The sequence below is a fragment of the Myxine glutinosa genome, chromosome 6, assembly GCF_964187855.1.
Source record: "Myxine glutinosa chromosome 6, kmMyxGlut1.1, whole genome shotgun sequence".
Taxonomy (NCBI): domain Eukaryota; kingdom Metazoa; phylum Chordata; class Myxini; order Myxiniformes; family Myxinidae; genus Myxine; species Myxine glutinosa.
This window is the reverse complement of record NC_136266.1, coordinates 44,650,333-44,669,578: the sequence shown is the minus strand read 5'-3', so window position 1 is coordinate 44,669,578 and position 19,246 is coordinate 44,650,333. Positions and strand designations below refer to the sequence as shown.

General features: G+C 46.7%; 1 protein-coding gene across 6 annotated transcripts in view; it reads right to left on the bottom strand.

Annotated features, from left to right (window-relative positions):
* Positions 1–19,246, bottom strand: part of ARB2A (ARB2 cotranscriptional regulator A) — a 182,165-nt gene that overhangs the window by 19,684 nt on the left and 143,235 nt on the right. For all 6 annotated transcript variants that reach the window (XM_068119912.2, XM_068119911.2, XM_078779792.1 and 3 more), the window contains 2 exons: positions 9,781–9,894; positions 9,457–9,541 (listed from right to left, as the gene is read on the bottom strand). In XM_068119912.2, the coding sequence (XP_067976013.2) occupies positions 9,457–9,541; positions 9,781–9,894 (199 nt within the window). The remainder of the gene's footprint in view (positions 1–9,456; positions 9,542–9,780; positions 9,895–19,246) is intronic.

The following is a 19,246-nucleotide window of genomic DNA, read 5'->3' as shown; positions in this document are numbered from 1 at the left end:
AGAGTTTGGAGAGCAGAGCAGGGTGCCAGACCGTATCGAAGGCACGTGAAATGTCAAGGGAGACAGCTCTAATTTCCTGTTTGGCGTTGAGGACCTCCATCCATTGTTGAGAAAGCAGAAGCAGCATGTCCAGAGTAGAGTGACCAGGTCTGAAACCAAATTTATGATCAGAGATCAAGCCATTGGAGAAGAGGAAAGATTTAATATCTGAAGCAATGATGGATTCCATGACTTTGCTGATAATTGGGAGAAGGCTGATTGGTCTGTAGTTGCTGGGATCTGTTTTTGCACCTTTTTTGTGCAAAGCGGTGATGTTGGCTGATTTCCAAGCAGATGGCAGATGACCTTGAGCAAAAGAGACGGTGAAGAGAACAGAAAGAGGGAGTGAAAGTGCAGAAGCACATGATTTTAGGACCCGTGGGCTGATGCCGTCAGGACCAGTTGCAGAATCAGAGTCGAGGGTTGCCAGAAACTTTTCCACCTTGTCAGGAGGAAAGGACACAGAGTCCAGGAGCAGCTGGGTACGACTGGGTACGGTGGGTACAGAGAGGGATGGGTTTGGGACACAAGATTTAGAGGCAAACACAGAGTTGAGGCATTCAGCTTTTTCACGTGCGGAGTCAGCCGTTAAGCCGTTTGAGGTGAGGGAGGGGATGGAGGGGGAACAAACACCAGAAACAGATTTGACCAGACGCCACCAGGATTTGGAAGAGGGAGACAGATAAGAGAGTTCGGTCTTGAGAATGGTGAGATATTGTTTCCTGGCTCTCCTGAGGGTGGACACACACTTGTTTCGGGCTTTGTGAAAGGAAATGAGATTTCCTTCCGTTGGATTTGCTTTCCAGGAGACGAAAGCAAGTTGTTTCAGGGCAACAGCCTCACCACAAGATTCCGTGTACCATGGACGGGAGGAAGGGTATGACAACTGAAGACGAGATGGTATAAATCTGTGCATGAGAGAGAGCAATTTACTTTGAAAGAATTCCCAGGATGAGTTGATGTCAGAGGCGGTAGAGATGGGAGACCAGTCCAGATGATTGATGGCTGCTTGAAGACCGTGCCAGTTGGCCTGAGTGAAATGCCAGACTCGTCGACGCTGAGGAGGCTCTCTGAGAATGGTCAGAGAGATGTCCACTTTGACAAGCACATGATCAGATGAGCCGATTGGAGCAGAAGAAGAGCAGCAGACATTTTCAGGGAAGTTTGTCATAACCAAATCCAGAAGAGAAGATGCTCCGTTGACTGAGATCCGGGTCGGGAAATTGACAGATTGTGTCAGTCCCAGTGAGTCGCAGAAGTCCTTTGCTGAAGAGCCATGGCTGGTGAGAGAGGTACCCACACCCAGCCAACTTGCATGGTGACAATTGAAATCACCACATATGAGGAAGAGAGAGTTGGGATGGGTAGATAGAAGTTGGTCCATATTATCAGACAGTGAGATGTAGATGGAGTCATCACTGTTTGGTGGACGGTACAACACACATATGAACAAAAGGTGGGAGCGAAGGGCAAGCCGTAGCCAAAGGTATTCCTGGGGGTGAGGTGGAGAGAGGGCAGTGCAGGGCGAGTGAGGAAGAGAGTTTTTTATAAAGATAGCAACCCCCCCCTCCAGGACGAGGCTCAGGTCTATCATACCGGAGGAGGGAGTAACCTGGGAGAGATACCAAGGAATCAGAGACATCATGAGGGAGGAAAGTTTCTGTTAAGCAGATCACGTCTGGTTTGTCAGAAGCAACCTGTATGGAGAGATCAGTCAAGTTTGAGCGAAGGCCCCGGATGTTTGAGGTCCATACTGTTAAAGAAGAGGAAGGGGGAGCATCGGATACAGAACAGGGGGAGGGAGCGGTACGGTATGATGTGGAAGAGGAGGAAGAGGTAGGGAGAGCTGTTGAAGGTGCGTCAGAGATTTCAGAACAGCTTGGAGAAAGGGAAGTATGGGGCGGACAAAAGGTTTGATGGTGAATGGGTGAGGCGCAGTGAGGTGTTGTTTGAGGAGGGGGAAGAGTGAGGCAGAAGGTTGAGGGAGCTGAAGGTGAGAGTTGGAAGGGGGAAGAAGCGGGGAGGACGCTTTGAGGAGGAGGGGTTAGAGGGGAGTCTAGGAGGGGAGGAGTGAGGGAGGGTCTCAGAGGGGAGGGGTGTGGGGGGAGTTTAGGAGGGAAGGGGCAAGGGGGGAGATCTGAAAGGGATGGGTGATGGGGAAGATTTGGAGGGGAGGGGCAAGGGGGAAGATTTGAAAGGGATGGGTGATGGGGAAGATTTGGAGGGGAGGGGTGAGATTGGATTTTGAAAAATGTACGATTAATGGGAAACGAACATTTCTTGCAAAATGAGATTCTTGCGACCTTCGAGTCAAAAATACGTTTGAGGATGCTGAAGGATGGGTGGAGTTCTGGAGAGTTTAGGGAATGAATGAAAGATGCACTATAAGAGATGGAATTTTTTTTTGGAATGAATAGATTTGGTGAGCAAGTCGAAAGCATCCTTTTATAGAAGAAGAAGAAAAAGGTGTTATAGAATATGACAGAATACCATTCTTCAGGGGACAGGTGGACCATTTTTTAACGACGTGAACAAAGAACGAACGAACAAATAAGAACGAAACGGATAAGAACAGAGAAGGGAATATATATATCAATTTTTTTTTATTATTATTATTTTTTTTTTGAGTTGGGATGAAAACAAAGACAGAGACCGAACGTGGAACGTGAAAAATAGAGACCGAAAGGAATTGCGAGCGCCGAAAGGAAACCGACGATTCTGTACACAGGTATGAAAAACCAACACCAAGAATACTATTAGAGAGACACCAATAGTTACATACACACCGAAAGAAAGATAAAGTTTCGACCTGTGGTAAAGCCGGTATTACGACAAAAACACAATTGTGAACAGTTACTTATTAACTTCGAAAGCGTGCGCGCATGCACAGTTTTGAAGAGACGTGACGTCACGTGACTTCCCGAGACGAGAAGAGACGTGAAGAGACTTTGAAGAGATTTAAAACGTTAGACAAGTGGTCGATGTTCGGGGAAGTTAGGGGGAGAAGAGAAAATCTAAGAAATAAGCAATACAGCGAAGGAAAGAACTTAAATTCACAGAACACCTATGGGGGTAGGGAAGCCGAGATAAACTAGGCCGCGCACGCGGTGGGACAGAAAAGGATTAAATTATACAAAAGTTTGCAAGAATTGCAAATCAACACCAACTGGAAAACACCCTGCAACACATGCACAATAAAAAAACGAGTTGGAATTGACGAACACGAATGGAAAAAATACTATAACTTTTGCTGCCGTGCAGAGAGCTCCAAGACGTTTCCTTGCTCCAGGGACCGGAAACGGAAGTCATTCATGGCTATAGGAAGTGCTTGGCTGAAGTTATTTTGTCCAAAGTCTGTGCTACCATATATTAAGTCTAGGTTGTCAATAATTTTGTCAATGCTATTTCTTTTTATTTTCTGATTTGAAAGGATATATTAAGTTCTGAATTAAAAATAAAGGTTCTGTAATATTAACAGTGAAATAAAGAATTGTGGAGACCAAATACTTTTGCCAATTTCAACTTGATTTTAGAGAACGTTGTGAGTTATTTGACAAAAGTGCAAAGGTGCCAATATTTTTGGCCATGACTGTACATGAGCATGATGTCCTCATTTCCAATGATTGCCCTTGGGTCGTATTTCCATGAGTTTTCTGGTACTGGGATGTTAAATTTTTTGCAGGCATGCCAATGAATCACTTTGCATACTTTGTTGTGCCATTGTCTGTGAAGTTGTACTGGCATTAGTTATTTGCTTCCCGAGAGCAGGTGACTAGTACTTGATGTTTCTGTCTTGCAGAATCTACACTTGTCCATATGACTCAGTCCCGCCATCTTTTTAAATCCATTTGTGTCGTATCCTGGATCTTGGGCATTTATTACGATTCGTTTGCCATCTCAGTTGAGCTGACCTCTTCTTAGCCATTCCAATGAGCCTTCTTTATCCATCCCCACTGTGTCCAATGTTTTTTGGAATTTTCCTGCTCTTTTGTAATTCTCCCAGTTGTTGGTGTCTATTTCTTGCTCTCTCTCATGTACAGATTTATTCCATCTCGTCTTCAGTTGTCATACCATTCCTCTCGTCCATGGTACACTGAATCTTGTGTGAGGCATTTGCCCTGAAGCAACTTGCCATCACCTCTTAGAAGGCAATCTCAGTTTTTTCCACAAAGCTCGGAACAAGTGTGTATCTACCCTCAGGAGAGCCAGGAAACAATCTCTCTCTAATCTCAAGACTGAATCTCAAACCTTTCTCCCTCCTCCAAATCCTGGTGGAAACTGGTCAAATGTGTTTCTGGTGTTTGTTCCCCTTTAATCCCCTCACTTACCTCAAACGGCGACACAGCTGACACTGCACGTGCTGAATGCCTCAACTCCATGTTTGCCTCAAAATATTGTGTCCCAAATCCATCTCTCTCTGTACCCACCTTACCCAGTCGTACCCAGCTGCTCCAGGACTCTGTGTCCTTCTCTCCTGACAAGGTGGCAAAGTTTCTGTCAAACCTCGACTCCGATTCTGCAACTGGACCAGTCGACATCAGCCCACGGGCCCTAAATTCCTGCTCTGCCGCTCTATCACACCCTCTTTCTGTTCTTTTCACCCTCTCTTTTGCTCAAGGTCAAGGTCATCTGCCATCTGCTTGGAAATCAGCCAACATTACCACTTTACACAAAAAGGTACAAAAACAGATCCTTGCAACTACAGACCAATCAGCCTGCTCCCAATAATCAGCAAGGTCACGGAATCCATCATCGCCTCTGATATTAAATCATTCCTATTCTACAATCGCTTGATCTGATCATCAATTTAGATTCAGACCATGCCACTCTGCTCTGGACATGCTGCTTCTGCTGTCTCAACAATGGATGGAGATCCTCAACACCAGACAGGAAATCAGACCGTCTCCCTTGACATATCTCATGCCCTCGATACAGTCTGGCATTCTGTCCTGCTCTCAAAACTCTCCTCTTATGGTATCCAAGGAAATCGCCACGCTTGGCTCACTGACTTCCTCTCCTGTCATAGTCAACGTGTGGCTCTAAATGGAATTCTCTCATCTCCTCTTCCTGTCCAAGCTGGAGTTCCACAAGGCAGTGTTCTGGCCCCTGTGTTTCTTCTGGTCTTCATGAATGATCTCTCCGACTCTCTGGAAAATAACTCTCTATCTTTTTGCTGATGATTCCACTCTCTGCCACTCCATATCTCAACCCTCAGACCGGGAGGCAGCAGATTCTACACTTTCTGCAGACCTGGACAAAATCACAAACTGGTCAAACAAGTAGAACATGTCTTTCAATCCTGACAAATCTTGCACTCTCACTACTTCTATCCAAAAAGACCATCTGGAAACCCTCCCATCTACTTTCTCAACAATCCTCTCAAAGAAGATCTGTCCCTCAAGGTTTTGGGTGTCCCAATCTGCCATGATATTTCCTGGAAAAACCAATTTTCCAAGCCAGCCTCCAAAGCCAGTCGCCGACTGATCATCACCCTTCGTGCAAAGTCCTTCCTCGGCACAACTGAGCTCCACACCACATACAAAGCTTTCATCCGCAGCTTGATGGAGTACTGCTCGCCCCTCGGGGCTGGTGCTCCTGCCTCACACCTAGATTGGCTTCACGCTGTAGAATGCAAAGCTTTTAGAATCATTGGTATCTCCCACGATGAAGCTGATTCTGAGGGGCTTTCTCACCGCAGGCAGATTGGGGGTCTTTCTGTCTTCCAGACTCCTCTCTGGCCTTGCTCCCCCTGCTCTGGCTGTGTGCTGTCCCCCAAATATTCCTGCAAGATGCACAATATCTGTCAGCACCCATCTTCTGGTGAAACCACCAAAATCAACTCACTGCTCAGCTTCACTCTTACATTCCTCTTTTTCCCACCTCTGGAACAAACTCCCATACTCTCTTAAATCCCACTCCTCCCTCCGGTCTTCAAAACAGCTGACAACCAGCATCTCTTATCTTTCCCCATCGAAAACCTTGATTTTTTCTACCCCCATTAATCCACCCCCTTCAAATTACGATTTATTTCCTGAAAGTCCTTGCCGTGTCCATCTTGTTTATTCTGTGTACCCCACCCCAGCCATCTCCCTTCCACAGACCTCCCAATGTCCCTGTTCTCTACTGGTGTTGTACTTTTCTCTCTCTTCCCCTCGTCTCCCGCTCCCTTTATTATATTGTTGCGGTTTTAGAACCCACACTTGTGTAAATAATTACTTGTAAATATCCCATTATTAAAAAGTTAAAGGTAGCACCCTTAGTTAGGCCACAGCAACACGTAGGCCACCTTAGAAATTCCAGTTATTTCATTATTATGTGTTTTAGTTAAGGCCGTGTTTCCAATAGTTGAATCTGCGTTGCATCAATTAAATAAGGAGTAGGTCCCATTTCATTTCGTCCATTTTGCGACATCCCTCTCCAAGTGCCACTATTACGCGCCTTGTTAGCAGCGTTCGCTGCTTTGAGCTGAAGCTCGTTCAAACGACGCCATTAACCATGCGGTTGGCCCGAGGAAAAAGGGGGCGGAACGCCAAGAACAAGATGTGGCCTGTCAACTAGCCGTCAAAGGCGTGGCCGGTAAGCCCTCACCAGCCAACCAAGGCTGAGGTAATATCACCGACGGGCTTGGCTTTTTGGCTGGCGGAGTGATCTTGGCGCGCGTTATATAAGCGCGAACGCAAAGCCCTTTCACGGGACTTGTTGGAGGTGCGCGCATTGAAGGGACTTCTTTCACGGGCTGCGCAGGGGACTGTCGTGATTGAAAGGACTTGGTCGGGAGAGTGCATTGCAAAAGCCTGATACGGAGCGCACATTGGCGTAAGGACTCACTTGCTGGCGCTTTTAAGAGAACCTTGGAGAGGGTGCATTTGGCATGCTGGTGCAGTTATTACGTACGAAGCATCCCAGTCCCCCCGCTATATGTAAGGTCCGCTCGCGTTGAACGGTACACGCAGAGCTGCCTGCCGGGATTCGCCCGCGGGACCGGAGCCTGGACCCCATCGCCTGGATCATCTACCTGGACCTTTCACCCTACCAGCTACAATCCCCGTGTGAGTGTGTATGTTTGTCTGGGGTCATAAGTTAAGTCTGTTTTTAAGACTGCCCTGTGTCCTGCTTCTTCTTCTTCCTCTTGTACATCCCTTTCGTTTCCTCTTTCCTCCTGTATATTTGTAATAAATTGCCTTGTTCTTTCTTGGTTTTCCCTAATCCGATTGCATTCGTCCTTTCTCAATTGAGTACCTGTGGCACGATTAGGAACCGCTCAGAATCGGGTTTAGTCTCATTGTTAACGGCTCGGATCGCGGATTGCCATCCGCTCGGCGTTTTCCATCGTATCCGTGGTTCGAGCGGGAGTTATTTCCCTGCTTTACGGTCGGGTTAGTAAGTAGGTATTTGGGACTACTTTGACCAATGACCCTAGCTAATACTGACCGGAAGGAGCGTTATAACTTCTAAGGACTCGGGTCGGCCAGATAAAAAGACAAGGGGATTAACCCCCCCTTGATAAGGGGAGCGCCGACCCCCGAGAACCATAACAATATGTTTTATGTGTTAACTCTTACACGAGCCTCGACTGAGTATACAGAAAAACAAACTGCGTGGGCGGGGGAGGGGGTGGGGGGGGGAGTTAACATAGCTTATGTGGCCATGGCCTCACACAGGAGTGGTGAGGCGGGGGCCAGGCCAGGGGGCATAAATTCACTCTGTAAATGAGTACTCTATAGCACCAACAAGTGGTGGTGGCAGAGGGTATTACAATTCCCTTTTTTTTTTTTAACCTAAGCAGCACTGAGGTTAAAGCACTCTTTGCACAGGTAAATTGCCCCCTTCCATTTCTCCACCCCCCTCCTTCTACCTCCTACACCCCCCCCCCCCTCTCCTCCCCTCTCTTCCCCCTTCCCCTCCCCTCCACTGCCTCCCCCACCCTCCCATACCCTTCCAGCTTCCCCTCACATTCCCCCTATGGATATACTTTCTCAGGTTTGTTGTGTTCATGTTTGTTTACAAATTGCATCCGATAGTCTGTTGATCATTTCACATATTCAACTAGTCCTACACTCATTGCTCTGTGCACCTGGTTGAGTTCCATCAGGCTGCTCCCTCCCTCTTGACTCGGCAAGTACATTCTCGGGATGCACTGGTTTTTGTAAAACATTTTGTGGATGGTAAGGAGTTTTCTTGTTTTGATGTCTAACTTATTGATTTCTGATTGGAACCAGTTCATTATTCCGCAGCTATATTGGAACACTGGTACTACGAGCTGGTTTAAGGTTTTGATTTTATTTCTTGGGGAGAGGTATGTTTTCAGGATCAGCTTCGTTTTACGTCGGTATTCTTTGGCGATGATTGTTTTGCGCATTTGTTTGTGACATATTTGGTGGCCCTCTTCTACCCCGAGGTATTTGTATGATGCTTCATTTTCTAACTGCTGTATTGTTGTTTCAGGGTGAATTTTTATGTCTGTTTTTGTTGATTTACCTTGTATAAATGTGCACTTGGTGCACTTGTCTAGTCCAAATTTAATTTGAACGTCGTAGGAGAACCGTTTTGACTTGGAGAACTGTGTATGTCTGTTTGTGTGTCTGTCTGCATCTATATATTTTCACTTAAAAATTGTTTTCTCCACAATTGCTTGTCCGATTGATGCAAAACTTTAAACATAGGAGGGACTCCACATGTAGAATATTTTATTGCTAACTCTGGCATTAGTGGTCACATGGTTCGGCTACCATATTGAATGAAAGGGAAAAAAATTGAAAGGCACCTTTTGTTTGGAAGAATTGGGATCATAGAATACAAATTGTGCTGCACAAAATATAACAAAACCATTGGCATCAGTTTCCTGGAACAAAAGCTGTCAAATCTACACAGAATTATATAATCAAAGGAAAAGATTGCTCAGGAAATGTTATGAAGTGGGAAGGGAGGTAGTAGAGGTTAAATTGCAGAAACCTCACTCAGACCGACTTATTAGGGGGTGTGGGGGGGGGGGGGGGGGTGAGGGAGAATCCTAACAGCCGAAGGAATGAATTAAAAAGAAAAATAATGGTATGCTTCAAGGAGGGGTTTATAAAGATGCAAAGTCTTTTTTAAGCACTGGCCGTAAATGTGACTTGACGCGGAAAACCTTAATGTCCACCAAATCCTTTCACGACTGATTGGTTGCGCCTGCTATGAAGTGCAGAACGATCGCACAGTTTCAAGGGAGTTTTGCATTTATAAAAAAAGATCAAAAGTAAAGCACTTAAAATGCAGATCTGCGCAATGAAGAGTTTCCCACCTTTTATTATTATTACTTTTTTCAGCCTGTTTTTTGGTCTTTTCTAAAAAACATGATATGATGTCAGAATGTCGCAATATCAAAACCAGTTTGGTCGTATCCCCTTGCCTGGCCTGTCCCGTTAGTTTCAAACTTACCAGCTGAGCAGCAGCGGCAGCCATCACGCTGACAAGGGAGTTCCGAATCAAGAGGTTTGTTGCTGCTCACCCAATTGACACATCGCTGCAGGAATGGAAGAGGTCCGGATGAAGAGGGGGTGGGGGAGTGGAGTGGAGAAATGGGGATGGCATGATGAGTATCACATTATGCATGAGGTGACTTGTTACTACAAAAATAATTGACCAAACATCAACTCGCACCTGAGCATAGCCAGATGTAAAAGTCCTACGATTTATCTTTTCAAGCATATTTGAAAAAGCAAAATGCATTTAACGATAAAATCTCTATTATCAGGAGCACACCTCTTTCACCCATTGGCAGATGTGTGAGGGAAGAGTACAAGGCAGCATATGAACGGAGTCGGTGAGGGCCACAGCAACAACCTTACTGGAAACACTGGAAAAATTGTTCTTAACCTGCAAACGAGATGATATTGAGACAACATTTGTTTTCATTCAAGGTTTTCTCACAAATATTTTCAATAGATAATCCTTAACCAACCAGGCAGCTGGATTAATCGTCTGGCAGCTAATAATCCTGGCGGAGTCAAGGCCAACTAAAACTGCTGGTGCAACGCCACCAGGGTCTCTGCAGAGTTGAGAACAGCAATCACTATTGGGGAGGATCGTGCAGAGGTAGCACACTTACCTTTGGAGTTGTCTGGTCTGGGTCTGAATTCCTGACGCAACTATAAAATGTCAGACTGGGGCTTACAGGCACGACGGTATATTATGAAGTGCATCAGCCCTCGGAACCTGGGTGTCGCATCTGCTAGCTTTCGTTGGTGGACGTTAAAGATCCGATGGCGTCTATCACAAAGAGTAAGCGAGTTATCGAGGACACTCTGAACAATATCCAAATTCCGGTCACCTTCAGACGAACATCAGACGAACATCAGACATGGCTAGACAGTTCATGAAAGGCTTCAGCCAAATTTCCCCTCGGCTGATCCTACAATAATGTGGGAATAATTGGGATCGGTAAAGTAGTGGCAGTTGTAGTAGTAGTACATTTGGATGACAAAATATAGTCTTTAGTCAGTACCCCAGGCCAAATATAGATTGCAAATAGTTTCATAGGTAAGCATATGGTGTGAATCACACTCAGCAATATCTATCAAAACTTTATTTGTCATGTGTTCAAGTGTATATTTCAATTCAATTTTAATTCAGGTATTTGAAGATATCACATTTCTTTTGGTTAAGCCCCACTCGTATTACATTTGCATTAACTGCATAAAATGCTTGCAATCTTGTAATGAGCATTCATTTTGCAATATTAATTGTGAGTGGTGGTCAAAACGTTTGCCACCTCATCCGTACATCATATTTCATACCCTTAGAGTTTAGGGTTTAGACATTAAACCTGCCCTTGAGACTTGGACCATTTGGCCAATTATGCCTCAGCTTTATGCACACCACATCACATTTAGGTTGCAAGCACATTTATCGCACATCAGTAATGGTCGTACACCTTTCCTGTACCAAAACATTTTTGAGAGGTTGCCAAAGGTACGTAATTGCAGTTTTGGCAAAGGAACAAAAATAAACAAGCATTCTGAGTATTGCGCTGCAATACATGTCCCCTACCAAAGTTCAAAGTGCCATAACTTTGTCAAAAATGATCGAATATGCAAATTTATGCACGGTTGATGCTGGTTTTCAAACTTGATCTGAGGTATGCTGAGGCACATGTGTGTCACGCCTCACCTAGTTGATAAGCCCGCAAGGTCGCTCCGTGGAGCAGCCTGCACGTATTGCACTGTGTGAATTATATAATTACCAACTCACGGTCTGAGGTACAAGCGATTCAAGAGATATCCATTTTTTTTTTCGTTTAATTAACGATATCTGCCAAACCACGTGACCTATCGCAAATTCCAAAAGGACATTTTAGTTGACTGACATGCTGAACAGATCTGTGAAGTTTCCCCTCGATTGGATCAAAAATGAGGGAGGAGCTCGGTTTTAAGGGTTCATGTTTAAAAACGTCATAACTCTGAAACCATGTGACGCATGACGTCATGCTCGCTGACTTTTTTGTTCGTCATGGGTATGCGATTCTGCCTGCAAAGTTTGGCCTCGATCTGTTCAACCATTGCAGAGAAAAAGGGGTTTTCGTGTTTTCACGAAAAACAATATGGCGGCCGAACCATGTGACCTGTGACGTCATAATTACCATTCAAATATTCTACAGACCGAGTCCCTCCTACGGTGAAAATTTGATCTCAATCGGTCCTATTATTGCAGAGAAAATCTTTTTTAAAGGGAATTAAAACTTAAAATGGCACTGAGTTAAGGATCATCAGAATTATCAAAGTTCAAAGTGCCATAACTTTGTCAAAAATGATCGAAACGTCGTGAAGTTCGAACTTGATCTGTAACTTATCATGAGGAAACCATGTACGAAGTTTGAAATCATTAGCGTTAAGAGTTTAGAAAAAAAAGTCCGGAAAACTGTTCTTTGTGTCACGGACTGACGGACTGACAGACGGAGGGACGGCATGCAAACCTATAGTCCCCTCCGGTGTACACCGGTAGGGGACTAACAAGCATTCTGAGTATTGCGTTGCAATACATGTCCCCTACCGGCAGTCTGTCGTCCGGAAAACAGTTAGTACCCAGGGGGCCAAACCCCAAAATTTTCGGAAAGCAGACATGGGCTGTTGTACAAGGTTGTGCCCCAGAAATCATATCTACATGTGCCTAGGAACACAATCTAGGTCAACAACCTTGCCAACAAGCTGCTGGAAATTTGTAAGAGGCACACAAATGTTGCGCATCTTTCATCATCATCATCATCATCGTCAGCATCATCTTTGCGCATCCCTACTTTGTGCAGGGCCCAATATAGCTGCAATTTCATGCACAGGCAAATAGTTTGACTGGGTAGTTCGAATCCACAGTTCAGGCAGATCCTTCAACAGAGTTGCAGCATAGTACACACTTGAAACAATGATATCAGTATCATTGGCATAGATGATAACAGCTGGGCTGAGACTGCTGAAGTGACAGGCTTTGTATAAAGCCATTTGGTGCGAGCATTTGTGTTGTGTTATGCCATCAAGACCACTGTCTTCCTTAGCGTCAGCATTATAAGTTTGCTCTAAAAGCATATCAGGAGATACACCATTATGGCTCCCATCTGCTCTCCGACCAACAAATGCTCCATTCATCATAGCTTCATGCACCTCTGGATCTGTGTCGAGTAGTGTTTTCATTTCAGACAAGTAGAGTGGCAATGACTGCTGACCATATTTGTAATGCCCTGCAGCTGTTAAATAGGGAAGCATTCGAGCTGATTCACACAAATGCCCTCGCCAATTACCTTCCCGTTGGTGGTAGATGAAGCGGAATAATACATCTGACATCTCAAGGAAGTTGAGCCAGAATACAGCAGTTGGTAAGGTGGTGAGAGTCTCCTGGAATTTCAGCAGGTGTTGCTGAAGTGCTACAAGCTGTGAGTGGCATTCTTGGATGGACTTCAATTGTTCAGTTGCATCTATAGACGTATCGAACTGCTTCTTCAGTGCTGCCTCAATGGCATCTATCCATAGTCGGGTGTCTTCCTCTGATATCCAGTTTTCAAATGCTTTCCAATACAGATGCCATACAGCTTCATTCAGGATTTTAATGGCATGCATAGACTGGTAATAGTCTGCTTTCTCTCCAAAGATCTTCTTAGCTGTCCCTTCTTGGCACATTCCTGCTGTTACAAGAAGATCTTCCACACCAGAGTCCCCCATAATCTTACAGACTGCTTTTAAGTAGTTATGAGCCTGGTGGAAGCCTCCCAAAAGCAGGATTACCTTGGAAAACTCATCTTTGTGTTTGTCCCTGATGGCCACTGCAAGTTCATATGTGGCCTGGTCTCCAGTGATGACAGTCCATGTATCTCCAAGTGCATGTGATGTTTGTACAAGCCGTGTCATCTCTTCCTTTAGCACAGCAGGATCCGTTGGTGAAGCAGGTATGAGAGGGAGGTATGCAATCCGGCTGGCCTTGTGGTGTGGGAGTAACTGTGCACAGAATGCTGAAAAACCAGGGAGATCAGGATCCCCTTCATATGGCACATGCAGCAGTTGTGAAGTTTTCACTTGTCTTCCAAGTCTCCAGAAGAGCAGCATTTCTTCGGCTGTCTCATCAGATGCAGTTTCCAAACTGTTAACATCATCAATGTTGCAAAGTGATCTAGAATTCCTTCTGTCACTGGCTGAAATGTGACAGTTAGGGATATTTGTTTCAGAAACACCTGAAAGGGTCTTTTTCCTGCTTAAAGATGAAGTAGGAAGACTAATATTGTCAGGATGAGTGATGAGGGTACTACTCATGACAGGATTCTCAATTATAATGGCTGTGGTGGCATTGAAAGTCCCACCTTCTAATGTGTTTTTCTTCCAATCCAGGTTGTCCATTGCATAAACATGTAAACTTGCATGATTATGCACCATAGCTTCTGGGACAAACACCCCATTCTCCTCAACCTGTTGCATGATGTTGATGGTTTTTGTTGTCAGTTGGCGCTGCAACGTGTCATAATTGATTCCTAGGCCAAGTCTATTGTTCAGAGTGATCAGTGACTTGCTACGTGTCTGGTTATACACATAGTAAGCTGTAGCTACACTCAAAGGAGTTGGCACTGCTGCTACATGTTGCATAAGTTGCTGCGATATTACAAGTGCTTTCTCCCTAATTGCCGGATGAAGTAATGATGAATCTGAAATATGGGATCCAGACTCTTGGTGCTTTTTCCCTGCTTTGTCAGAGAGCAGCATGGTTGTGAAATCAAATAAAGTTTGTGGAACAATTCTTTCAGCAGCTGCAAAAGAAATTTCAGTAAACTGCTCTGATTTTTGTTCTTTTTTGCACTGCTTAATATCAGCTCTCAGAATTTTAGCTGCACAATGCATTATTTGCTGTTTTTCATCAATCTGATTCTTGGCCTCTAACAACCTCAGTTTTTCTAGAGCATCTCCTAGTGGTATGGAGGAAGCACAGATAAAGCCAGCGCCAGTGCTTTGGTTGATAATTGAAATGCGCTTGCCAAACCATTGTTGCAATTTCCACTTCAAAGTTATTGATCGATACGAGTCTGCAGTTTTGACATCTAGCTCTCGAAGAATTGCCCGATACTGATCCCGAAGATTTTTCATAAAAAAGCCACACTTATTTTGGAAGAGTGATGTCTCAAGCTGTTCGACTAATCTTTCAAATGCAACATCATAGAGATTTTGTGTTGGACTGATAGTGGGGATGCGTCTAGCTTTAAAAGTATTCATGCAGGGTGTATGGTAGCAGATGTCATTGGCAACCATATCAAAGCCTTGACCAATTAGCCTTTGCAAGATATCTTGTCTCTTCAGCTTTTTGGCTTGATCAAGGATTGCATGTTGGCTGGTTGTAGTAGACACTTTACAGGTGGGCTCTTTCCCTCTATACCATGTCTTATTACAGATGACACAAGTGTTCTTGGCTTCAAATCCTGATGTGGATTGTCTTGTGGTATGAGACCCAAGAGATGAAGTTTTCATAGGGTCATCAGCCGCTGGTGGTTGCCCTCCTAGATTCCTTTTTCTGCCAGTTTGTAACTTTTTTCATTCAGGTACCAGTTCCTGCATTTTACATGCCATTTAGGGGAATTTTGTCCAACCCAGTTTTCTTGGGTAATGTCACTTTGTAATCTTCTGTGAATATGATCCCGTCGACAGGACATAGCCACAAGAAGCTTTTCTGTTGATATCACCTGGACATTATTAAGTCCTTTCATTGATGGTTCTTGACATATTAGACATCTGCCATAGTCTGTGTTCCAGCCATCCTCCCGCCTTTTCTTTGGTTGTTCCAGTAACAGTGCCTCTTGAACCAGCCTCTTCCCAGCTTGACTGGTCATTTTTCTCCCGGCTGTGTTATCTGAAACACAAACTAATTCATTAGACATTGTAGTTAAAAGTGCAAAGGAGTATATATATTAAGAACACAACTTCACTTGGAGCAAATCTCATCCAGAAGTGCATGTTGATATTATTTCACACTTGTCTGAAAATGAGTAAATATTAAATCATTCATAAAAATCAGCCATACAGCAAAACTCTGTCAGCTGTGCACCTTGATCCTGTATGGGGAAATCATAATAGCAGTAAATTTACATATGTAGCTTGTTTGAGTCATTAATATCTGAACTACCCAGTCAAACTATTTGCCTGTGCATGAAATTGCAGCTATATTGGGCCCTGCACAAAGTAGGGATGCGCAAAGATGATGATGACGATGATGATGATGATGATGAAAGATGCGCAACATTTGTGTGCCTCTTACAAATTTCCAGCAGCTTGTTGGTAAGGTTGTTGACCTAGATTGTGTTCCTAGGCACATGTAGATATGATTTCTGGGGCACAACCTTGTACAACAGCCCATGTCTGGTAAACCCCCTTGGCCTCCTGGGTATAGGGAAATTCCCAAAGTTCAAAGTGCCATAACTTTGTCAAAAATGATCGAAACGTCGTGAAGTTCGAACTTGATCTGTAACTTATCATGAGGAAACCATGTGCCAAGTTTGAAATCATTAGCATTAAGAGTTTAGAAAAAAATCCGGAAAACTGTTCTTTGCGTGACGTGACGGACTGACAAGACGGACAGACGGAGGGACGGAGTGCAAACATATAGTCCCCTCCGGTGTACACCGGTAGGGGACTAATAAATAACTTTGCACAAACTAATACTTTCAGTGAGGGGAGAGGTCTTATCGAGGGGTATTGGGATGGAGTTTAGAGTTCACAGGTTAAACCTGCATTGGAGTGCATATTTCAATTCCCACCCACTAAGGCACCGCTTGACTTGCAACGACAATTTATGAATCGTGTGATAACCCATATTGCTTGGGGATGGGATGAGGAAGGTGTGTGTGTGCGTGTGCGTGTGCGTGTGTGTTTGGGTGTGTGTGTGTGTGTGTACATTCATCCATGCCTTTGACAATCCCCGTTTAATATTGTGACGGTTTCGGAACCTGCTGACACCAGGTGAACACACATGCATGAAACGTAGGAGTTCAGTTATACTGTTAGTATATGTGTCCAGATAGGCATCCACCCGTTGTCAAAGGGAAATGGGGTAGATGCGTCCTATTGTTCCTTTATTTCTCCTTGAAATCATCCTGTAATCATGGCTCACATATGGTGGTTGCCATTTCGTGCACCACACAGTAAAGATTTGGTTCTCTCCCTCTTTAAAATTCCCATTTAAATATTTTTCACATATATATCGTGTATAACCCACTATTGGAATGGCAGAAACTCCCCAAATGCAGATGTGCAAAGCTGATACAGACATACTCAAGAAGACTGCAATCACTGTCAAAGGTGCTTCTACGAAGCATTGTCTCAGTGCGCTGAATACTTCGGTAAATTAGCTATTTCTCGATTTCATTTTCAACCAATTTGTAAAATTTTCTAAAAACATGTTTTCATTGTCAGTATAGGGTATTTTGTGTCGATCAATGACAAAAGTATTTTCAAATTAATCCATTTTAAATTCAGGCTGTAACACAACAAAATGTGAAAAAGTCAAGGGGTGTGAATACTTTCTGAAGGCACTGTATATACACCTCACATTTTCCTCGATGCATACGCAAGCCTACATAGTCTAACTTACATCTATCTACACCTTTCTGATTTCCTTACAACTCCTTATTCCTCATTTGTTTCCCGTTTCTGGATCGGCACGCTTCCGTTGACGTGTGCCAGGGTAAGCCAAAGGCTGAACAAACACCTTGCTCTGCCTCTCTATCTTCCCCTCCTATCTACATTTTAGTCGATGACGTCGACGTAGATAAGAGGATGGCGCCTTGTCCCGTGTGTGGATAATACTGGACAACAAAAAAAATTTTTGTCTGCTACAAAGGGAAATTCAGGTGTTTTTGACTAAACCTGGGCCGCTGATTTCAAATCTGGAGTCAGAATTTAGCCAGCTCGTCAGGTTTTCTAAATATGTATATGTATTAATGATACCTGGGATGCTATATTAGATACTGTGGTGCGGGAGCACACACGTTGAACAAAGGTAGGCCACAACGCTTTGGTTATCATCGAGCTCTTTATTCATTGCTCACTCATCCGCACTGGAGCGCTCCGGGCTGCGCGCCCGGTGTATATCCCGCGGCCACGCCTACCCCTCGGGCGTGGCCGCCACCCACTTGGTGCGTGGAATGATGCCCTCACGCCAGTGAGCTTTCGTGTCCGCCACACGCGCCCCCCCAGAATTCCCGCGCACCTGGAGGGCCAGTTTGCGGGGCAACCGGATGACCCGGCCGAAGCGCCCTCTGGCGACTGGCGGCGTCCGGGGTGCAGGGATGCCTCCGGTTGCACCCGGGATGGGTGCAGGACCGGGGGGCGGCGTGCCGGCGGGCCTGGGCGGCGTCCGGGGTGCAGGGATGCCTCCGGTTGCACCCGGGATGGGTGCAGGACTGGGGGGCGGCGTGCCGGCAGGCCTGGGCGGTGCCGGGGGTCCGCCCCCAGGGGGGCGGCCCCAACGCGGGGGCCGAGCCACCGGCGGTGGGTGGTCCACGTCGAGGTGGGCCGGCTTGAGGCGATCCACCGAAACGCGGTCGGGAGTGCCGCCGATGTCCAAGGTGAAATGTTTCACCCCGGTCTCCAGCACGCGGAAAGGCCCGTCGTACGGGGGCCGCAGTGGTGTCCGGTGGGCGTCGTGCCGGACGAAGACGTACTCCGCGGTGCGAAGCTCCGGGGCGACGTGCGTAGGCGGGTGCCCGTGGTGCGCCGTCGGCACCGGGGCGAACCTCCGGGCGGTCTCCTGCAGCGCGGAGCGCTCCTGCGCCGCGGACCATGGTGCCGTGGGGTCAGGGAGGAACTCGCCTGGCACCCGCAGCGGCTGTCCGAAGACCAACTCCGCCGCGGATGCGCGCAGGTCGTCCTTGGGCACCGTCCGGAGGCCCAGCAGGACCCAGGGGAGCCTGTCGACCCAGCCGCCGTCGCGGAGGGTGGCCTGGAGCACGGCCTTCAACGAGCGGTAGAACCGCTCGCACAGGCCATTGGCCTGGGGGTGGTAGGCCGTGGTTCGGTGCAGCTGGACCCCGAGCCCCCGCGCAACCACCCCCCGAGCTCCGAGGTGAACTGGGGGCTGCGGTCGGACGAGATGTCCGAGGGGACGCCGAACCGGGCGACCCAGGTGGCGATGAATGCCTGTGCGATGTCCGCCGCCGTCGTCGCCGCCAAAGGCACGGCCTCCGGCCACCGGGTGGTGCGGTCCACCATGGTGAGGACTGGGGTGAAGCCCCGCGAGGGGGGCAGAGGTCACACCAGGTCCACGTGCACGTGGTCGAACCTACGTGCCGGCACCGTAAACGGGGCCAATGGGGCCTGGGTGTGCCGGTGCACCTTCGCGCGCTGGCACGCGAGGCATGTCCTGGTCCAGCCGCAGACGGCCTTCCGGAGGCCATGCCAGACAAACTTGTCGGCGACCAACCTCTGGGAGGCCTTCGTGCCCGGGTGGGACAGGCCGTTGATGGCGTCAAAAACCTGGCGCTGCCAGCCCGCGGACACGATGGGGCGAGGCCGCCCGAGGGAGACGTCGCACAAGAGGGCCGTGCCGTCGAACGGCACCTCGGTGACGTGGAGGCCCGCGACGGCGGTCCGCAAGGCCTGGACGCCGGGGTCGGCGGCCTGGTCCGCCGCCATCCGGGCATAGTCGATGCCAAGGTGGACTGCGTGGGCGACGGACCGGGAAAGGCAATCCGCCACCGGGTTGTCCTTCCCCG